The following is an 18,387-nucleotide window of genomic DNA, read 5'->3' on the forward strand; positions in this document are numbered from 1 at the left end:
AAGACTGCGGCATAAAGAGCAAAACCAGCGGCGGTCATGTGAAAAACGGAAAATCTACCTTTTCCACATATGACGGGCGTCATGCTGGTAATTGCGTGGCGTCCAGTGAACGTCATGCAACGGTGCCACCAAGGTACCGTGATGAGTGGAAGCTGGGAAATCTTGAAAAATCCCTGTCCGTGAAATTGATTGGAGTGGATTTTTTTTCTTTTCAAACTTCTCAGCTAACCAGTTTCTGATACTGATGCTTTACGTTTTAGAACAAAAATATTAGGCATTGTTCATAGGCTGGTGCAAACCATGCGTATTCGAATCTGCATCCCGAAGCTAAACGGTAGTATATAATAAATAACGGGGTAAAAAATGGGAAAACCCACCAAACCATGTTGTATTTTACTTTTAAGTATTGTTAGAACAATGATTGTGATAATTCAAGAGAGGATTGCCATCGTCTTTTTTTTATATTTATTTATTTATTTCTCTTTCTTTCTTTTTTTAGCCCTGGACGAACCACTAGGCATTTATTGTTTGTGGGTGGAAGAAGCTACACATGAAGGAAGAGTTACCTCCCGTTGCTTAGACCTGTATTCTCTTTCCCTGAAAGTAGGTTATGTCTAACGCTACAAACTTTTCTAAATGGTGTGCTAAGCAGTTGTAATAGTAACGGATCGGGAAGTTCTCGGAGGTCAGACACTACACTTTGCACCTGGAAGACCAGGTAATAGAAAACATCAAAAAAGAGGTAGAATAACCCACGGAATGATCTGTTTTACACCTGTAGAGGTAAAGTCTAGCCCCCTTGCTCGGCAGCGGACGGGCGAAGGTATATTAAACAGTGTTCATAACTTATACAAACACTGTGGTGAAACTATGCTATATTATAGTCTATCTTGTGCTACTTGGGATATAACACTGCAGGTGAAGTGATTTACCCGGAGCTGGATTATGCGGTGCTTATCTACATGTGAACCACACTGCTCTTTACACCGTGTAGCAGATTCTCATATGCGACACGTTTGGGATACGGTAACATTGTTCCGCTTGACTGCCTATAGACAGTAGAGCTAGACCAGAGCTAGGACTGCGCCAACAGTCTCTGGAGTGTCGTCCACCGCTCACTGTTATGCAACAAGGCCTCACAAACAGTGAGAGCGTAGCAAAATTCAAATTCCCTGTCGAAGGCCGGTTTTGAAAGCCGTGCCTCAGGGGTTCCGGTGATCAAAAGGTTAGGACTACTAGACCATGGAACGTTTCCCATTTTGATGAAACCGTAGGTACACGACCGTATCTCGGTAAACATAAGCTCCACGTGTATGTTTCTGCTCCATAAGACAGTCATTTACACCTTTGATTTAGCATAAGTAGCTGCACAAAATCATTGCATTCTATGCATTATAACGGATGTAATAATGATAAATGTAACCGAAAATAAATTATTAAAACATAAATTTTTTTTCTGTCCGCTATTGATTTCAGTTATGAATGAAGTCAATCATACAAACGGTAGGCGCATATGTATGTAAATTAAAGCAGAGAAAAAATATGGAATATTTCGTCATCACGTCTATCTATCTCCCTGTGAGCATGACATTGCATACATATCACACGTATGAAAAGATAGTTCTGTAGCTTGACACGTTCAGATAAGTTCAGCGGACTGGCGTGGCTGAGTCGTCGGTGTTTGTATTCCAGCCGGCATGACTAGGACACAAGTTGTGTTAATGCCGCTTCTCCCGGTAGTGTATTCATAATGTTGAATAAGGGCAGCTGAGATAGAGGCCGATATATTTTTATTAATGACCCAAGGCTCAGATTCACAAAGATCTTCTACGTGTACGATAATCGCACATATAGGACAGTGGCAATAGTGACGTACAAAACATCGTACGACAAATGTACGATATAAAAAAAATGGCATCTGTCGCTGTGAGAAGCTGGGCCTAGGAACTCAACATGATCGATACACCTCATGAACATTTGATTTAATTCATTCGCTTAGAATATACCTTGTGTCTTTGTGTCATCACTGAAAACTATTGTCACCTTCTCTTTTCTTGAGTCCGTCCTAATTTCTTACTTTCTTAAGGTATATTGTAGGCCTACAGTGATTTGTGTTGGACGTTGTGTTGGAAATTGGTCTTTCTCTTATTTTCCGGAACGTCCAGTATGGCGGATGGTTGGTGAACAAATGTCTGTTTCCACTCCTAGATTCTGGTCAACATTTAGCAGAGGCCTTCATCGAGAGGGAATCTTTTTAATCAATTGTTAATTCAAGGCCCAAAATCTTCGTTTTGAGTAATTATCAGGATGAAATCCCTGTATGGCGAAATCACACTTTAGAGTGAGATTTGTGTTCACGTGTGAATCTTATCATTTTGAAGACGATTCACGTGGAGAAACGGAGTTTCACATTAAATGAACGATATTCCTAATTATGACTTCCAGCAATATGTCTGTTAGCGAGCTTGTATCGTGTGAGTGGCTGGCTGAGCGGTTGGAAAGGGGAGACCACTCTGATATCCTTGTCGTCGACGTGTCCTGGTTCAGTAACAAAGATGGCAGAGGAGAATATCTGAGGTATGTTTTGGTTGATATCTGTTTAGATTGGGTTATCCTATCACAGCTTCCAGCGCGCTGAATTTTGAGGTATGTAACATTATGACATCAACCACTCGTTAAAAACAGTTTTATTTTAAAAGTTTAAATCATTTGAATAGTCACTGTCACAGACGTTAAAACATAGATAAACCAGTTAGAACGCCGTGACACGCCGTGGTATTTTGTTCAGAGAAAACACCACGGTGAAAAAGCTTTAAAGCCTTTCATCGTGGGGTAAAACCTTCCCTTTTTACATTTTTTAATCTTTCCACCGTGAGAAAAAATTTTATTCTTTGTTAATATTTCGTTATAATATCTCTGTAGGCCTATGTATGCTTGGGGCTTAACGTCGTACTTAGCCAACTTTCATTCATATGACGACGAGGAATCATTTGGTGCGTGTACATATACCGTGTCACTGAGCCAACCAGTCACGTTTCCTTGCCTAACCCCTCAGTGCTGAGTGCTAAAACGAGGTAGCAATAGGTACCATTTTTAAAGTCTTTGGTTTGACCCGATCTGGGTTTGATCCCGCGAGTATCTCGATATTGAGGTGAACGCGCAAATCATCATACCTGTTTCGATGGAATAATTTACATCAATGCTCCTATAAAATTCCAAATTGTTTCAATGTGAAACATTTCCCTCCCAAAATAAGTCTGGTCTAGGCTACTTTTATGCACATTCTTGTCTATTAATTGTTGATTTTTACATGTCATCCTGGCTGCGAACCGAGTCGCCATTGTGGAGGAAAAGTATTGCCTCTGTTAAAAGTCAAGCGACATTAAACATGCTTAAATTAATGAGCATGTAAGTCTACTCATAAAATATATATGTTGATATTGTATGCAGAGAGCACATCCCAGGCGCTGTGTATCTGAACGTGATGGAAGGAGCCGAACACAGTCACGTGTACCCACGGAATCTCCCGACCCCCGAGGTGTTTCAGGCCAATGTGCGGGCAGTGGGCGTGGCCTCTGACACCCATGTGATCTTGTACAGCCGTACGGACAAGCTTGGCTTCATGGCGTCTGGTCGGGCTTGGTGGATGTTTAAGGTAGGAAAACTATTGGAGACAGCGTACATCCGGGCGGTTTATTTGCGCCTACAGGCAATAAACGCGCAAATGCGGAGATGGAAATATTATCTAAATAAGCTGGGAGTTAAAACGACACTCCACTTCAAGACAACATAACTAAAACTACGCTTTAAAAAAAAAAACCAGGAAACCAAAATTAAAAAAAGACTGGTGTTTTACGCCGTACTTAAGAATATTTCACTTATTCGACGGCGGCCAGCCTTATGACGGGAAGAAGCCAGACAAAGCCCGGGGGAAACCCACGACCATCCACAGGTTGCTGTCAGACCCTCCCACGCACGGCGAGAGGGGAAGCCAGCATGAGCTGATGGACTTTAACTCACAGCGACTGCATTGGTGAGAGGCTTCTGGACCATTGCGCCGTGCTGGCACGCTAACCACCTTGGCCACGGAGGCCCCCTGCGATTACTGTATGACTGTGCTACTTCACTGTGCGCTTATATATAAATTTCCTTGTAGAAACTTCAGTATGACAGGATGAACATGAATTGAATCCATATTGACAGTATAGGTCTATATACATGTATAATGGTCACCATGAAACCTGTCTTTTCCCCCACAGTATTTTGGACATGATAAGGTGTCTGTTCTGAACGGTGGCTGGCAGAAATGGTGCTTGGACGGTCATCCCAAAACCTCGGAGTTACCATATGTAAAGGTAAAATCTAAACTGCAAACAAAAGTACAAGTAAACAATTATGGTGTTATATTTAAAGATCAGTCCTTCGGTATCTTCTACCTCTCCAGCTTTCAGATATAATGTTCAAACAAAGAATTTTATATAAATGTACATATAACGTTTGTTTCAAATTAAGGCAAACTGTGGAAACACTACGCATTAAACCACAACAAGTCGAAAGCCTCCTGTCGGCTTAGAACTTAAGTGCTGGCTTATTACGACAATCCGACAATGAGGGCGTGTGTTCGAATCCAGTTCTCATTGCGTCAACCACGGCTTTAAGTCAGGCTTCTCAGGAGAGGTGTTTTTTCTCCCGGCACACTGGGGTCCTCCTTCCAGTAACCTCACTGTCGTCATTTAACTGAATATTCTTGCGTAAATTTTTAATAAAATAAATAAGTAAAATAAATTATAAAACTTTTTCATCACTGAATCCTAACACGTTTATCTTGGTTACGGATGCATTCTGTGCATGTGGCACATCAGGTTTTTCGTTCTTAACTCTCTATTTTGAGAATCTCAATGGCTGACAGCGTAATTTGTGAAATTTGGTAACTCTATCGATCAATGCACTTGCGGTAGTTTCGGAGAGAAACAGCGCTTAATGTGTCGGATTTACTTACTGCTGTTCACGCGCACATTAAGACTTAAACGGCGTTTAACCGTTTATTCCTACAAATGAACTAACCTGTTAATTTTTAGATATCCTAACCAAAAACTATCAATGTCAATCACAAACATTGTTGAATCGGAGTTATGATTGGGAATCAGGTTTTGATGCGTGTGTGAAAAACGGTTGATGTTCCTTATCGTATAAATCCGACACATTTTGGGCTGTTTCTCTCCGTAACACTCGCAATTACGTTGTCAAATGAGAGTCACCCCATGCACTTCGCAACTAACTTGAGCGTTGTTGTTGAAAGTCACAGTCAATCAGCCCATTATATGGTCGCTGCAAGACTCGAGTTCAGCTCTCGCTAAATGTGTTGCGGCTCATAGTCAGGATTTTTTTTTCAGCTAAATTGGGGCGGCTTAGTTTGGCCAATACGTTTCTTTTTACCCCTAGACCTAACCGCCTTAAGTTTAATATAGGTGAAACAGTTTTGAGTCTAGCGTTAGGTACTACCAACAAATCAACTGAAAAAAGTCAGTATAGACATGTATTGCCGGTAACCTGGGGATGGTGGTGGGCTACCCCCGGGCTTTGCCCGACTTCTTCCCGTCATAATGCTGGCCGCCGTCGAAAAAGTGAAATATTCTTGAGTACGGCGTAAAACACCAGTGAAATAAATAAATGAATCAGAATAGGCCTGTATGTATTTCTCTGCATTTGTTTTTATTGGGTTCGTTGTTTTACTTTCTGGTGACAGGAGGGTAATTTCACCGCACATGTGCAAAAGAAGTACCGGCGGGAATATGACGAGTTGAAGGTGTTATCCGTCTCTCCGCCCGATTCTTCATCCGCACAGATTATCGACACCCGGCCGTCCGCAGCATTTCTGGCAGGTCACCTTCCAGGAGCGATCAACATACCCGCCGATTCACTGATGGATACCGGGAGATCAGAAATGAGGGACAAAGACAGTCTAATAGCGCGTTAGTCCATTATGTGTCCATAGTTGCCTTAATTCATATCGGTATCAGGTACCTACATATAGGTATAGTCCAAGGGCCTCCTGCACAGAACGATCGTATAGCTTAAGTCCACTGTAACTTTGGAAACATATGGTTTTACGACGTGTCGCCATAATATAGTTACCGTCAACTTAGCGTAAGATTGCTTTGTACTAGAGACCCCAAGTTCTCATCTTGCAATCTCAAGGACACGCGAGATGCGGCTTCAACGTCAACCTTGAACAGGGGATTTCCACATTACCTGCAGCTTTCATGTATTGAGTGGGGCCTTAGGGACAATGAGTGATCAACAGTACACTCGTGTGACCGCTTGTGTAGTCTAAAGTTCATTGAAGATCAGTTGTCTTTCACCAGTGTGCCGTGCACATCTGTACCACACACGTGTGAAAGTTCGTCAGTAAGTTGCCAAAGGTCGCAGGTTTACCCCGGATACTCCGATTTCTTCCACCAATAATACTTACCGCACATAAAACTAGAAGGGGAAAATCAAAATATGCATATGTGTATGCTTAGGGCTTTACGTCGATCGTAGTGAACAATTTTTCAGTCTTGTGACGACGAGGAGTCGTTAGGTATGTATGGACGCTTGGGGTTTTACGTCGTACTTAACAAATTTTCAGTCATGTGACGACGAGGAGTCGTTAGGTATGTATGGATGCTTGGGGTTTTACGTCGTACGTAACGATTTTTCAGTCATGTGACGACGAGGGAACGCATTAGGTATCCATGTGGGCTTGGGGTTTAACGTTGTGTTGCCCTTCCTATGGTCTGGCGCAATGTAAGGCTGTAACACAGACGAGATGAGACAAATTATTTAGATGGCACAGAACTTTTAATGGAAGATGGCGGACAACCAGTCTCATCCTCCCAATCAACCAATCAGAACGATCGTTTTACTCAGCGTCAACGCACATGTTGGGAATTCCCCTCCTGTGTAACACCTAAGAGTTATATCCCTTAGAACAACATTGCTAATTACCTACGATCGCTACACTCTCCTTCTCTAAATAAATGTCGTCCCGACATTAGCTACGTTCATGGCTCATCCACACTTCAACTGATTCCACCAAATCTATCGCTACATCACCGATGAGATAATAACCTAGGCATATTCAACGCAAAATTTTATTAGATGGCCAGTCTAACAAAATCCATGTCAAATTTCTGTTCTCAACAGATTCATGTGATGCTACTTCTACTCTTAGGTAGGAAGATTACATTACCTTGCCTGTTTTCCAATCTTTCCTAAAACTGTATTGAAAACAGCAACATTTCAGTGGATCACGTCTAAAGTCTCGTGCCCTTGTACTACTCAACAGCTGAATCAACTATAACTGACCATCACTTCTACTAAAATTCAACAATCCCAATGTCCTGGGTCAGTTCAAAATTTAAACAGCAAAATCTACAAAGGAAATGTTATTTAACACTTAACTGCCAGAGTTCACAGTCCCAAACAATCAAGTCTTCAATTTACTGACACACTGGTTACAATGGGGTCCACAACATCGGAAATGGTGAACCTATCCCCAGGGGAAAAAACTGCCATGGCCACGCCACGGTTACTCCGTCACAATTTACTGTCCTCAAACAAGGCGGCGATCGGTACTCAGTGACATTTCCCATTGTGTCGTAAGTCAGCCGGGACGGTGGTTTGATTGTCCTCTTGGATCGTTGTCTCCGTCGCACAGTTCCATTATCTTCGTTGTCACAATCGGAACTGGAATGAACACTATCACTGGCCACATCCGATCCACTGTAGAGAGTGTCCTCGTGTTGTGTCACTTCAGTTCTCGGAATGAAAGACTCAGCCTGAGGGTTAAGCTTGAATGGACTCTGTCGTTGTTCTACAAACCACTCTTGCCAATCAAGATCAGTATCCGAATCAGTCTCTGGGTGTTCCACAGTGTCGCGCTTCCCTTTTTTCTTCACTTTTCGAGGTATTTCTGATTTTGCACGAGTAGGCTTTGGCAGCTCCAATGGAAGATTATCACAAGGCAGGAGTAAATTTTAATCTCCGAACTTTGCCAGTTCCATCCTCAGTTTTCACTTGATAGACAGGACTGTCATCGCCTAGGCGCTGAAGGACGACATGCACCTTGTCTTCCCACCACGATCTCAGTTTTCCAGGTCCACCTCGTTCTGATAAATTCCGGACAAGAACCCTGTCATTTGGCTGAAGGATGTTTGACATCATTTTGCTGTCGTAGTTCTTCTTGCCCCTTGCTGCTGATTTTGCTGCTGTTTCAGAAGCCAGTCTGTACGCTTGTTTCATATTTGTTTCCCACTCATGGACGTACTGTTTGTGAGTCTTGGCATTTTTCGGTGTCTGAATGTCAAACAAGATGTCCACAGGAAGACGAGGAGATCGTCCGAACAATAGGAAAAACGGCGAATAACCTGTAGAATCATTCTTCGTACAGTTGTAGGCGTGTACAAGTTTGCTCACGTGTTCTTTCCAGTTAGGCTTCTCTCTAGACGACAAGGTTTTTAACATGGTTAAAATTGTTCGATTAAACCGTTCTGCTTTCCCGTTTCCTTGTGGGTGGTAGGGGGTTGTTCTCGAGCTAACCATGCCACAAAGTTTCTGTAGGTGACAAAACAACTCGTTCTGGAATTCCCCACCCTGATCGTGGTGAAGACGTGCCGGAAATCGGAAACGGGGAATAAAGTCACTAAAAATCCGTTCAGCCGCAGTTTTCCCAGCCTTATTCCTTGTGGGGTACACTTGCGCAAAGCGAGTAAAGTGGTCAACAACTACTAGCTTTTAGATGGACAAAGTCAATGCACACCAGTTCGAACGGTGAGCTGGTCACAATTGGTTGGAGAGGTGTTCGAGTAGCTTTGGTTGGCACCTTGTCCTTGAGACACCCACACTCACTGTTGACGTAATGTTCTACCTCAGCCGTCATCTTAGGCCAATAGAAGCGCTCTCGTATCAGTGAGATCACTCGTTCAGCGCCCATGTGTCCCATATTGTCATGCAGTTCTTTAATAACAAGTATTCGCCACTTCTTTGGAAGCACAATCTGAGTACGTTCTGTTCCTCCAGGTAATGTGTTCTTCTTCACGAGCACACCATTTCCGTCGAAGCTCAGCTTGCTGAATTCTTTCAGCAGTTGTAAGGGTACTTTCGTCTGTTTGAATGAAGGGCGCTTGCCAGTTTTGACATGCGGTATCACAACACCAATGTCTTCATCGCCCTCCTGCGCTTTAATAATCTCTTGCAAGGGTATTCTTTGCAACGGTGTAGCACAGTCGGTCACCTTGAACTCTGCCATAAGGTTTACATCACTAGACACCGAAGCAATTAGAACATTGTCCGGACGGGTTGCAGTATTTACACCACTAATGATAGCTTGCAAGGCATCCTGAACAATGACCTCTGGGTGCTGTTTCCTGGCTTCATTGATATCAAGAGGCATCCTTGAAAGCCCATCGGCATCACAGTTTGTTTTACCTGGTTTATACCTTATTGTGAATTCAAAGTCCGACAATTCGGCAACCCATCTGTGCCGTGTACTGTCCAGTTTGGCACTTGTTAAGATATAGGTCAATGGGTTGTTGTCACTAAAAACCTCAAATCCAGGAGAGTAATATAGGTAATCACGAAATCTCTCGCAGATCGCCCATTTCAGGGCTAGGAACTCTAATTTCCCCGAATGCAGGTAATACTTCTCTTCTGCAGGAGTTAACGTCCTCGACCCATAGGCAACCATAGCGAACTGTCCATTGTCCCTCGTTTGGTATAACACAGTTCCAAAGCCCTTCTGCGCTGCATCCACATGAAGAATGAACTTCTTACCAAAATCTGGGTACGCCATGACATGTTCGGACAGCAGATCATCAACCAGTTCATCTAGTGTTTCTTGATGTTCTGCAGTCCACTGGATAGTTTGTTTAGGATTTACTTGGGCGTACTTGGACTTTTTACACAGTTTTGACTTCTGAGGGGGATCTTTCCTTTTCAAGAGATCATACAGCAGTTTTACTCGTCTAGAAAAGTTGGCCAAGTATTTCCGGTAATATCCGAGGAAGCCTAACATCTGCCTCAGCTGTCCTACCGTCTGTGGAGGAGTGTCTTTGAGTTTTCGCACAGGCTCTTTCTCAGCCGGGTCCATCCGATAGCCATCCCTTGACACCAGGTGGCCAAGATATCGAACCTCCTCTCGAAACATCTCACACTTCTTTGGTTTCAGTTTTATCCCTCTGCCCCTGAGACGGCGAGGCACTTTTCTAGTGTGCTGGAGGTGGTCGTCGAAGGTATCGCTGAATACGAGTACATCGTCCAAGTAGGGAATACAGATCTTGTCCCGCATGTCACTAAGGATTTCCTCCATAAAGGATTGAAAGACGCCTGGCCCACCTGAAAGGCCGAAGGGAATCCTATTCCATTCGTACAGTCCCCAAGGACTAATAAATGCTGTCATGTGCCGACACTCTTCTTTTACAAACCCTTGATGGTAGGCTTTCCCTTGATCCAGTAGGGGAAACCAGCATTTTCCACCTAAAGTGTTCAAGGCATCCTGGATTCTTGGGATTGGCAGCCTCGCCGGAACAGTCTTCCGATTTAGCTTCCGGTAGTCTATACAAAGACGCAGAGAGCCGTCCTTTTTCCGGACGCAAACCATTGGGCTAGAAAACTATGATTTACTTTTCCTTACCCACTCATTCTCGATCAGCGTTATTAAATAGTCTTTGACTTCCTGGTAGAGAGGAACTGGCACGGATATGCAGTTCTGCTGAACTGGTGAATCATCTGTTAACTTAATGTCTAACTGCAGGTCTGGGGCAAAGCCAATGTCATTTTCATCCCTTGCAAACACGGAAGATTCTTCATACAACATTTGCCTGACTTTACATTTCTGTTCTTCTGTTAGACAACTGTTTGTTAAGTCGATTGGCGGATGCCACAGTTCCTTTCCATGATTATGTGTAACACCTGACTGTGAAGTTTCTACAGACTTTACAACATTTATGGGAATGACCGTTTGAATTTGATGCAATGTGCCAACATGGCAACCCCCTTTAATACTAACTTCTTGTGTTAACCCATTTGTTACAATTACATCAACAGCCACTCTGGTCCCTCTGTTAACAGTCCCCAATGAACCATAAACCTGTACACCTTCAGGCCACAACTGCTCCACATTTGGCTCAAACATTACATCTGAACGATCATCGACTCTGGCTCTTGAGAAACATTTCACTACAACAGTCTCTCTGGCTGGCACTTTGTAGCTTTTTCTACCTGTAGTTACCAAACCCAATTCTGTGTTTGTTTTCTGATTAATTAAGTTAACCACAGCAGTTAATGTTCTCTTATCTATAGTGGGTAAACCTGACTGAATCAAATTAACCTTAAAGTCAAGTCCAGTTTCACTACTGTTGTCCAGATAGAATTTGATCACATTGTATCCTATAATAGGCTCACTCATGCCCTTTACATCGGACACCAGGAATGGGACACTAAGTTCCTGACTACTACTGTCTCCTAGTAAACGGAAGTTTATTGGGATCCAACCCTTGAATGGGATATTGATCCCATTAGCTGCTGATACTGTTAAATTACTGTCTCCAAGGATATCTGCTATTGGTTTTATTTCCGATTGAGGTAAGTGTTCTTTAACCCAGTGAATTGGCAAGAGACACACCTGTGCCCCAGTGTCCCACAAAACTTCAGTTTTTATTCCCTCTAAAGTACACAGCATTTTACACCTGTTGCCAACTAAATTTATCATCTGTACTTGAGTTCTGGTTGTTCGTTCTGGCCGTAAACAATCTCGTGGTTTTCCAGTTGTTGAATGGCTGAACACACATATTTATGACTTGGCCAATGTACTGTTTGACAGTCTATTGAACAGTATGCAACGGAATTACATCCGGTACACTGCAACGCCTTTGTCAGCATTTTGCCACACTGAACGCAGCCTGGTGGAGATTCATTCCTGGCCATCACTCTCCCCTCTGTGGTGACCTGTTGTCGTTTCCCGAACGGTTTCCTTTCCCCACGCGTTTCCTAGCTTTACATCCAGCCTTGAAATGTTCCTCTGATCCACAAATAAAACAGTGGTTACATTTCTCTGCACCAGATTTTCTGCAATTTTGACAGCCCCCTTTTGTCTGACGCTTGGCTAGTTCTTCTCTCATAGCCATAACCTCTGTTTTTAAGTCACGAACAAGAGCAGTCACGTTGTCTACTGTATCATCCCTTGTTTCTCTATCTACCTGTGCTGAGTGTACTCCGGCCTTCTTGATTTTTACTGTCCCACTTTTTGTTTGTCTCTCCTCATACGCAGACATGGACTTTGTAACTGCATCAACAATTTCTTCATCTGTTGGATTTCCCTCCAACAACTCCTTCATGTCCTGACTGACAGCCATATCCCTCAGGCCAGTATGGATAGAACGCAATGTCCTTCTTCGCACTAACAGAGGGTCATACATTAACCCGGAATCATCTTCTCGTGACGCAAAAACAACTTTTTGTCCCAGGTCCAGAATTCTCAAGGTGAAGTCTAAGGTGTCTTCTTTGGTGTTTTGTGATGCTTCACACAACAGTTTATACAGGTCTGTAGCTGAATCTTCTTTGAAGTATCGTCGGAGCAATTTCCTTAACACAGGCAAGTCCAGATCTGTTTTCCCCTCGAGATAACTTCGAAGGCGCTGTGATGGGTGGACTGCTGTCACGACTGCATCAAGAATCTCTGCTTCACTGTACCCCTTCAGTTCTGCGGTTTGTAGCTGACGTATCACATTAGCAAAACTGATACCAGCTGATCCATTTATTTGTCCAGTGAATTTCAAGTCCTTTTTGAAAACCTTGTGGTTGTCTGCTGACTTCTCATCAGCGTGAACTTGTTTGCTACCTTTCATGGCTGTGTCCAAAGTTTTGAGTAGCTGGTCTAGACGTGGTGGTCCATCTTCCTCATCTGCAGAGCATACGGCTATGTATTTTTCGATAGCGCGTAGCCACTCAGTTTTCCCACTGTCTTCTAATTTCACCGGAATCTTCAACTTATTGATGGTATCAAGTAGTTTCTCTGGGGCCTGCTGGTACAATAACGCCTTAATCTCGAACTCGGTCTCCACAGAACCCATTGCCGCACTACCGCTGACTGGCACACATTCGTCTTATCCTGGCAAGCTCGCCAAAATGTTGCCCTTCCTATAGTCTGGCGCAATGTAAGGCTGTAACACAGACGAGACGAGACAAATTATTTAGATGGCACAGAACTTTTAATGGAAGATGGCGGACAACCAGTCTCATCCTCCCAATCAACCAATCAGAACGATCGTTTTACTCAGCGTCAACGCACATGTTGGGAATTCCCCTCCTGTGTAACACCTAAGAGTTATGTCCCTTAGAACAACATTGCTAATTACCTACGATGGCTACAGTTGTACTTAAAAATTTTTCATTCATAAGACGACGAGGAGTCATTAGGTGTGTAAATATATATTGTGGTTCCTCGTGGCAGGGCGAGTCCATGCTGCCGAAGTGCTGCCACCACTGAAGTGTCATGCCGAAGTACACCAGACACGATACCCTACATGTACCATGTCACATTATACTGACACCGAGGCAAGCAGTTCTTTTACCTTCTTCTGACCTCCCTGTGCTGCGCGCCAAGGAAGACATCAACAATTAAGTACCATTTTTAAAGACTTTGGTATGACCCGACCTTGTTTGGTTCTAAATCTCCAGGACTTTGAGGCGAACGCTGTAGTAATTAAGCCACCCAAACGGTCCAACATTCAAATATTTTCTTAGCATGTGCACATAAGGTGTACATATGAAGTGTATCATTTGAGATGCGTAAAGAACTTTTCTGGGTATTCATCAGTCAAAATATAGGGGTTTTTCCAAAAGACTTTTTTATTTATTATTTGATTGGTGTCTTACACAATACTCAGGAATATTTCACTGATACGACGGCGGCCAGCATTGTATGGTGAGAGAAATCCGGAGAGTGCCAGGGGCAAACCCACAACTATCTGCCCGTTGCTTCCTGACTTCCTGACACACCACCAGAGGAGAAGTCAGCATCGAGCTTGACTAGACCTCACAGCAACAGCATAAGTGAGAAGCTACTGAGTCCTTATGCTACGCTATCACGCTAATCACTCGGCCACGGAGGCCGAAAAAAAAAACAAACAAAAAAAAAAAATCCTTGACCAATGGGGTTTTATATATAGCTTACCTGAAACCAGTAAGTGTGTTAGGCGGGTTTGGAGGTACGAGCTTACCTGAAACCAGTAAGTGTGTTAGGCGGGTTTGGATGTACGAGCTTACCTGAAACCAGTAAGTGTGTTAGGCGGGTTTGGAAGTACGAGCTTAGCTGAAACCAGTAAGTGTGTTAAGCGGGTTTGAAGGTACGAGCTTACCTTAAACCAGTAAGTGTGTTAGGCGGGTTTGGAAGTACGAGCTTACCTGAAACCAGTAAGTGTGTTAAGCGGGTTTGGAAGTACGAGCTTACCTGAAACCAGTAAGTGTGTTAGGCGGGTTTGGATGTACGAGCTTAGCTGAAACCAGCAAGTGTGTTAGGCGGGTTTGGATGTACGGGCTTACCTGAAACCAGTAAGTGTTGTAGGCGGGTTTGGATGTACGAGCTTGGCTGAAACCAGTAAGTGTTGTAGGCGGGTTTGGATGTACGAGCTTAGCTGAAACCAGTAAGTGTGTTAAGCGGGTTTGGATGTACGAGCTTACCTGAAACCAATAAGTGTGTTAGGCGGGTTTGGAGGTACGAGCTTAGCTGAAACCAGTAAGTGTTGTAGGCGGGTTTGGATGTACGAGCTTAGCTGAAACCAGTAAGTGTTGTAGGCGGGTTTGGATGTACGAGCTTAGCTGAAACCAGTAATTGTGTTAAGCGGGTTTGGAAGTACGAGCTTACCTGTTAAGCGAGTTTGGATGTACGGGCTCACCTGAGACCAGTAAGTGTTGTAGGCGGGTGTTGAAGTACGGTGCTTCTTCTTGAGCATAGGTAAATAGAAGTATTATATTTTCCGTGACGCAAGTATGAAATATCATATAAATAAGGACTTAGGTTTGGTACACTAACGTACGTCTATATATAGGAAGAGTGGCGTTTGTTACAGTGTACCGTCAGGCAGGGGTTGATCTGGAGAAACCCGTGGTTTCACACTGTAACAGTGGGATGTCCTCTTGTACCATGGCTCTGGCGTTAAGTGAGTGTGGGTATCAGCTCTGGGCTGTGTACATGGTAAGTGGTCTTCAATGATCTCTTTAAGCCACAGAAGAGCAGTTTCAAAAGATTTCAACATAATAGTTAAAGATCTCCGACTAACAATTTCCTATCATTTGGTTTTCTTCAATATTTTAGTTTGAGTAAATTCTGGTCCTATAAATCATTTCGACACAAACCAAACGGGGAACCCCGCCTTAAGTAACCCGTGTCCAAGCTGTATAGACTGTTGTTCATTTCTACCTTTGCGATGACGTATATTCTGAGTTTCGTCATAGCAGACCAGTGATCTGTATATTCAGTGATTTAATTTATTTATTCGATTGTTCTTTCAAGTCATACGAATTGTTTGCTTACAGTTCTGTTTCGCTTCTTTCGGAAAACGTTAACAAACAACTCGCGTCATTTAACATTGGCATTTTAATTTTTTGGAGTTATCATTTTCTTCTTATTTTTTAATCGAGTTTTAATGCTCATGTCTAATTCCCAGGCACTATAGCTCCTGTTTTCTTCACCCAGAAAAGTGACTACCGTTTCGAAAAGTCAAAGTGGGTACTTAATATGTAAACAATCAATCAGTCGGTCAATCGTATACATGTATATAGATATGGGGTCTATATCTACACGAGAAAGAGTCACCACGCAGAGGCACTGACATATAAGACTTTTTGTTCTTCACATTTCAGGGTGGTTACAAGGAATGGCAGCACAAAAACACAACAGACGGCAACAAAGAGTGATTGAATAAAATCTCTATCAAGGAAATGGAGCTTTTGGTCGGCGTGTGATAACTGTGTGATAACTGTGTGATAACAGTTATGCACGAATTTGGATGAAAGTTGGTGCAGAGATTAGCCTTCGGCTAAGGATTGTATTACAGGATATTTTAATGGTTACCTGCGTCTAGGAATTATTTAAACAATTCTTCATTATTGCATGTTAGGCAACAGACACTATGCCAAGCAATTTATTGTCCCATTGTTGGATCTCGTCGTGCGTTTTTTTTTTTTTTGTTTTTATTTGTACATATAATTGTGGCGAAAGTATTGCACTCATGGGAATGCAGAAATTTGCACTCTGGAATGCGATAGAGGTTTTCACTCCTCGTTTGTCTTCTGGTTGTAGATGTAGCATTGAGTTGACCCTGATTAAAAGCTGTACACGTTACCTATCGTGACGTTCCTGGTGGCATATGCTGTATTGTCTTCATTATCTTCTATGGACACCTTATTCCATGCTAAGACAAGCTGTTTGAATTTTCATCATGCGTTGAGAGCCTCGTGTGTATATTTCTTGAAGCTGACATGCACAGGAAGTAGGTGGATATATATTCCACAATGGGAATTAAGTTGTGAGTAGGTCCACATTTAAGAACATTCGACTATGTGTAGGCATATATTTATTTATTTATTTATTTGATGTTTTACACCATACTCAAGAATATTTCACTTAAACGACGACGGCCATCAGCGGCAGAGCCCGGTGGAAACCTACGACCATCCGCAGGTTGCCGGAAGACCTTCTCGCATGGAGAAGAAGCCAGCATGAAACGGACTTGAACTCACAGAGACCGCATTGATGAGAGGCTTCTGGGTCATTACGCTGCGCTAGCGCGCTAACCAACTGGGCCACGGAGGTCCCCTGTACGTATATACACTACACTACAAGTTAGCCACCCTAGATATACTAGTATACATGCAGATGTAAATTTCTTTCCTTGATATTCAGCTGAAACCCATATTTCCCATTTTTCAAGTGAAATTCTCCAAAAAAATTACATGTACTAGAAATCATGTAAGTATTTATATGTTCTATATTTATTCCGATTATAAACAGAAAGTTAAGACTGAAAATGCTTTTTGCATATAAATATAAAAAAAGAACAGGTCTACAGTGCCCACCTGTAGCCAGTTATCGTTCTGTCTAACATTGCTTGAAGATCACTTGCCCTCCACCAATAATTATGGTGTACAAATCTGTCCGTTATCCCTAAAGTTCGTAAGTGACTTGCCAAAGGTTGCTGTTTTACAACGGGTTATCTAATTTTCTCCATCCATAAAACTGACTGTCAGCGTATAAGTGAACATTTCTTGTGTAAGGCGTTGAGGACAATTATCTTAAAAAAAGAGACAATAATCTATTAAACCTAACATCAGCTCTTAAGGATGAATTAGATACATGCTGTATAGTGTGTTTTGTCATTGCAGCAGATTACTCTGTTAAATATACAATGCATGCCTATAGTGTTATAGCACTGGCGTGTAAACCCCTTTTGGCCACGAAGGCACCCAGCATAAAGGTTGCATCACACTAACATGATATTATGTTGAATTTGACATAATATAATTATGCTATAATAACAGAGTACATTCTAGCATCATTCAGACAGGAAGCTTTAAAATTAACCGATTATTATTATTATTTGAGAGTGTCCTTCGTACATCGATCTGTATTGGCGTCTCAACTGGGCCGAATTCTTAATATAATATGACTTTATACCGGTACCAGGATTAGAACAACCGGATCTTGAGCCCCAGACCTTGTACTGGGTGCGTTAAGGGAAATTCGTCGGAGATATAACGTATCTTCTAACAGTTATTTAGTGACCGTCAAGAAGTGAGTGGAACCAACTGTTCCCAAACATTGTATACTTCTAGGTGTGGATCTAAGTAGTCACATAGGTCTCGGAAGCTCCGTGACTATATATTGCCGTAGACGAGATCTCATCCGTTTTATGGCACCGAGAGATGATGACTGAAGAGTAAAGAGGTGTAAAGATGACATGGCGGACTTCGTTTTTTAAAGATTAAAAGTCGCGGACTAGAAATGTCAACTTGAGCACATTAGGAGAGGGCTCAGGGGCTACATATGCCTACATCAAAATAAGCTCCGCGACCCTAGACTAATTTTGATAATTCACCAAACAAGTAAAAAGTGAGGCCACAACACTTGATATATGTGGAAGGGGGCTTAGCCTCTAGCTAGCTCTACCGATTCCGACGTCACTGATGTTTCTTTTCTCTTCTTCCCATGTTACTTTTACGGCTCCATAAGAGCCTTTGGTTGGCTGAAAATAATAACAAGACTCTGAGTTTGAGTAGGCCTGCTTTCTTACTCCAGGTTATATTGGCTAAAGCTCGCATGCGCGGAAGCTAGTGGTACTATAACTT

The 18,387-nt window shown here is 42.7% G+C and overlaps 1 protein-coding gene across 1 annotated transcript; it reads left to right on the plus strand.

Moving 5' to 3' along the window:
- The first annotated feature begins 609 nt into the window (after window positions 1-609).
- On the plus strand, window positions 610-16,400 carry LOC135476811 (thiosulfate sulfurtransferase-like). Its single transcript, XM_064756942.1, has 7 exons — window positions 610-718; window positions 2,446-2,577; window positions 3,451-3,655; window positions 4,260-4,355; window positions 5,747-5,972; window positions 15,111-15,235; window positions 15,904-16,400. Exons 2-7 carry the CDS (start codon window positions 2,450-2,452, stop codon window positions 15,955-15,957), a joined length of 834 nt encoding a protein of 277 aa, XP_064613012.1. The 5' UTR covers window positions 610-718; window positions 2,446-2,449; the 3' UTR covers window positions 15,958-16,400.
- The last annotated feature ends 1,987 nt before the right edge of the window (window positions 16,401-18,387 follow it).

The sequence above is a fragment of the Liolophura sinensis genome, chromosome 10, assembly GCF_032854445.1.
Source record: "Liolophura sinensis isolate JHLJ2023 chromosome 10, CUHK_Ljap_v2, whole genome shotgun sequence".
In the NCBI taxonomy this organism is placed as follows: domain Eukaryota; kingdom Metazoa; phylum Mollusca; class Polyplacophora; order Chitonida; family Chitonidae; genus Liolophura; species Liolophura sinensis.